The sequence below is a fragment of the Petaurus breviceps genome, unplaced genomic scaffold (genome assembly GCF_028583685.1).
Source record: "Petaurus breviceps papuanus isolate PSGF00001 unplaced genomic scaffold, PetGlider_PUasm1.0 185, whole genome shotgun sequence".
Classification (NCBI taxonomy): Eukaryota; Metazoa; Chordata; class Mammalia; order Diprotodontia; family Petauridae; genus Petaurus; species Petaurus breviceps.
Window position 1 is genome coordinate 36,547,856 of NW_027185797.1, and position 4,984 is coordinate 36,552,839.

General features: G+C 35.6%; 1 protein-coding gene across 1 annotated transcript; it reads left to right on the forward strand.

The window, feature by feature from the left end:
• Positions 1–3,079: 3,079 nt before the first annotated feature.
• LOC138161384 (vomeronasal type-1 receptor 1-like) lies at positions 3,080–4,060 on the forward strand. Its single transcript, XM_069088210.1, has one exon. It carries the CDS (start codon positions 3,080–3,082, stop codon positions 4,058–4,060), a length of 981 nt encoding a protein of 326 aa, XP_068944311.1.
• Positions 4,061–4,984: the final 924 nt, after the last annotated feature.

Genomic DNA, 4,984 nt, shown 5'->3' on the forward strand with positions numbered 1-4,984 from the left:
CCTTCCTGAATCCAGACTAGAATCCATGAAAGCCTTAGGCATGTTGAGTAGGTTCCCCATAGAGTAACTAGTTAGACAGACAGACAGACAGACAGATAGATAGATAGATAGATAGATAGATAGATAGATAGATAGATAGATAGACGGATGGGTAGGTAAGTAGATATAGGTATCGATTATATATATATATATATATACATATATATATTTAATTTTCCCTGGTAACACATAAAAATACTTTTTTTTTTTAACATTTATTTATAGAACTTTGGAGTTCCAAATTCTCTCCCTTCTTCTCTCTCTACCACACCCCCATTGAGAACACAAGCAGTTTGATACAGCATATACATGTGTAATCACTTTTAACACAGTGTCTATTAAATAATAAGTGCTGAAAAAAATGTTTATTGAATGACTGGCTGACTAAACGGTCTCTAATTGCATTCCACCTCTAAAGTCTATAAGATTATCCTTGGTAAGTATTGTAGAAGTTCCAATTATTTTTCATGGCGATCTTATTGCCTATATGTTGTGAGTACTGTAATGCAAGATAACACGTGCAATGATGTGATGTTGCTACTCCCTGGGTACATTTTGTCACCTACTTCATTGATATCTTCATAGAGAAACTTGACCCATTCCATTTAGCTCCGATTTCCTTTTTGTCTCTTGGTTTACTTTGTGACAAGAATGTCAAAACTGTTATGATTCATTTCTACCTGTATTAAAGTCCCATTCTTCCCACTGCCTAAGTATCACCCATTGAGAGTAACAGGACACAAGTTGACGGTTCCAGATTCTCTAAAACTTTTCTAATTTTGAAGCCGCGTAGCTCCACTCTCCCTCACTTTCGTGATGTCACCATCAAAATAGAAGTTCTTGGACAATGATGAGGAACATTTTGTAGCTTCTTTATGTTACGAGTTTCCATGACCAAATTGAAGATTCATTCTATTTCTAGGACCAGACCAGGAGATTTGTCAGAGGGTCCAATCACATGGGTGATGAGTTCCACTTGAAAAGATAAGGGCAACTCAAGAGTTATTTTTACACCAGAATGAAAAAGAGCAACTTAAATTTAATTTTTAATTAATAAATTTAATTTAAATTAATTTAATTTAAAAAGAAAAAATTAATAGATTCTTACATATACATACACAAACACACACATAAATGTTATACATTTGGTCAGTGTCATCTGACACAATTTTGGTGAAACATTTAGCACAGTGACTGGCAAATGCTATACACTTTTAAAATGCTAGCTCACATTATTCATTTTTTGGAGGGGGGAGGCAAGGTAATCAGGGTTAAGTGACTTGTGCAAGGTCACACAGCTAGGAAGTGTCAAGTGTCTGAGGCCGGATTTGTACTCAGGATCTCCTGACTCCAGGGTCACTGCTCTTTTCACTGTGTCACCTAACTGTCCCTCATATTATTATTTTTAACTGTTATCATTGTTTGATTCAAGACAGTTCCAAAAGACCTGTGATGGAAAATTCTAACCAAATTCATAGAAAGAACTATGGAGTCTGAATGAAAATCAAAGCATACTGTTTTTCTTTCTTCTTTTCTTTCTCATGGGCTTTACCTTTTGTCCTGATTCTTCTTTCACAACATGACTAATAGGAAAATATATCTAACATGATTGCACATATATAATATCTATGTGATTGGTTGCTGTCTTGGGAAAAATGGTGAGGGAAGGGGATGAGGGAGAAAAATTTGGAACTCAAAATTTTACAAAAAAAATGAATGTTGAAAATGATTTTTACACACAATAAGGGAAAAATCAAATTAAGGAAAGAAGGGAAAATACTATCTTTGCTGTTGTTGTATTGTTATTTTTGTTATTACTTTTCCATAATTTGCCATTCTATTTTTGATTTCTAAATAAAGAGACAATATGCTATAATTCTTGTTTACATCATTTTCCATTTTTTCTTTTATTCTAGAAGGAACTTAAGCAAATAAAGGGTAATATTTATGTAGTTTTTACTTGCACCTTATGCATATTGGACATTGTCTTGCACACAATTTGCCTTTATCAAGTGTTTATTAATTACTCAGTTCTTCATAAACATCCTTTTAATAGCTGTGATATTCTTTTTCACTAACGTACCAATATATGGAGCATTGCTAAGTTGTTGAACCTTTTGTTTGCATTGAGCTTAATTAAAATAAATCTACAATTAATATTGGGGGGTGGATAAGAATATTTCTGGTTTTAAAGATATTTTATTTGATTAAATGGTTGAATCAGTCTTGTAATTCCTAAAATAATTTCAACTTAAGATTTAAAGTATTGCTCACAATCTTTAGTGCAACAAAATGAAATAAAATGTCTTTCCCCCCACATTTCAATTATTAAAGTTCATAACTGTTCTGAGTATAAGTTACTAGATTATTGATAAATAAAGTCCTACTTATTAATAAGTTATAACAATAAATTACATTTTATACTTCCTAAAATCTGACAACTCCCTTTTCATATTATCTCACTCGATCCCTGCAAATAGACTTAAAATAGCTACTATTATGCCATTTAATATGAGGCAACTAAGGTTAAGAGTTGATTGTCTTGTCTAGGGACACACTATTTTCCGTGAATAATTTCAGACATTAAGTTAACATTTTTAGTATCTTGTTTTTATGTGTTATATTTTAATAACACATTATGAAAAAAATTCTTATCCACCTAGCCTTTTGGAACTGAACTTGTGAATTCATTTTTTCAGCATCTGCATCAAAAGCACCAAAAGACAAGAAAGCTTCAGATTGCAAGATGATGGACTTCTGGTGTCATGGCAATCGTATTTTTGAAAAATTTTCTGCTGTTCAGATCCTGGCTAAGAAGGGAAAACACAAAAAAATACAAATTAGTCTCAGTAGTTCTACTACCCCAGCTCCCCCACCCCCACTACCCTTGTTCTGCTATTTTAGAATTCAACCCACCCCACAGGTCATCCCATAATGTTTCTCAAATGAATCCTCCTCTTGAACAGCACATTTTAGAAATTTGACAAACCTCTTATTTTCTCCTATGATTTGTCAGCACTGACTACAATTCTTGAAGAAAATGATGTTTCCTGACTTGATATTTGGAATTCTCTTCCTTATTCAGATGGGAATAGGGATTCTTGGAAATTTCTTTCTCCTGGTTCTATACAGCTACACTTTACTCATTGGTCACAAGTTGAAGCCCGTAGAGTTCATTTTTGGCCACTTATCCTTGGCCAACTCAAAAGTTCTTCTTTTCAAGGGAATCCCTCAGATGATTGTCTCTTTGGGCATCAAAAATTTCTTGGATCATTTTGTGTGTAACCTTTTTGTTTATCTTCAAATTGTGGCCAGGAGTGTTTCCCTCAGCATCACCTGTATCTTGAGTGGTTTTCGGATCATCACCCTCAGTCCCAGTAACTCTAGGTGGGCAAAACTCAAAATCCAAACCCCAAAGTATATTATCCCTTCCTGCTTCCTCTGCTGGTGCTTCTTCCTGCTGATAAATTTCACTTTGCTTGGGATTATGCATAACTCAAGTTATCTGACTAATAATACAAAGATATGGCATCTGGGATATTGCTCAATTTTAATTCCTGCTTCTTTCAGTGCTACACTATTTGCCATTGTCTTTTCTATACCTGATTTTATGTGTGTGGGATTCATGATCTGGTCTAGTGCATACTTAGTGTTTCTCTTGCACAGACACCATAAGAGAGTGAAACATATTCACAGTCTTCATCTCTCTGCCAGAGCTTTCCCTGAGAAAAGAGCCACCCAGGCAATCCTCATACTCATGAGTACCTATGTCTCCTTTTATTCCATTAACTCTAGCTTGTCATTTTACCTCTTTAATATGGAAAAACTTCAGCCCTGGCTCGTGGCCACCTTAGATTTCCTAGCAGCATGCTTCCCAGCCATCAGCCCTTTTGTGCTGATCTTCTGTGACTCCCAAATCCTCAAATATTGGGATGCTCTGTGGCACAGGAAATGTTGCTGTCTCCTATGCCACACTGTTGCCCCCCAAACTCCCTCCCAGCATTCTTCCCGAACACTATGACAAACAAATATCTTTCAGAAGATTTTGGGAGAGGGCCAATGGAACTGGAATCTAATAAGTTTAGAGCTTAATTCTAGAAAGGACTTCTGTGATCATATATTCAAACTCTTTCATATTTAGAATAGAAGGTTCTAACCCAGAGATTGTATATCCTGCTTTTAGTGACAGAGATTACAAGTGTAATAGTCAGTTCTTCAACTCATGTCTCCTGATTTTAAATTCACTTTTCCTTCCATTACACCAATGAAGTCAAACTCAAATAGAAACAGAGAGCACTGAGTCTTACATAAGTGTCCGTGTGTGCTCAAAAATTGTTTTCTTTTAAAATGTAATATGATCTATGTTTTAGAGGCAGTGGAGGGTACTGGGCCTGGAGTCAGGAACATCTGAGTTTATTTCCAGACTCAGATACTTTCTAGCCGTGTGACCCTCAGCAAGTCACTTAACCCCTGCTTGCATGACAAAATGGATCCACTGAAGAAGGAAATGCAAAACACTGCAGTGTCTTTTCTATGGAAACCCTGAATGGCATCAAAAAGGTTCAGACATAACTGAAACAACTGAACAACAATGTAATCAGTATTCTATTCCATGTTTGTTAATTTTGTTAAATATTTCCCAATTACCTTTTAATTCAGTCCAAGTCACACTCAAGAGTGTCATGGGCCACAATGTGGTCTCTGACATTTTTGTGTTAGATCATACCAATACTCACGTTGTATGAACAACATTTCTCATGTCTTCCTCCTCTTCTTTAGAAACCTAAATGAGGGACCTAGGCTATGCTGATGAGAAAGCCAGGCTGGTCCAAAGATGGATGTGGGGAGTTTTATCACAGTTATGCAACTCAAGCCACCCACATGTTTATATGAATAGTGTCCTTGTACTGGCCAATTAGTTACTGTTTCCCTGTTCCCTTGATTG

What these genes read in the sequence shown, in the direction of transcription:
- LOC138161384 (XM_069088210.1), top strand. Translation starts at nt 3,080, where the DNA reads ATGATGTTTCCTGACTTGATATTTGGAATTCTCTTCCTTATTCAGATG.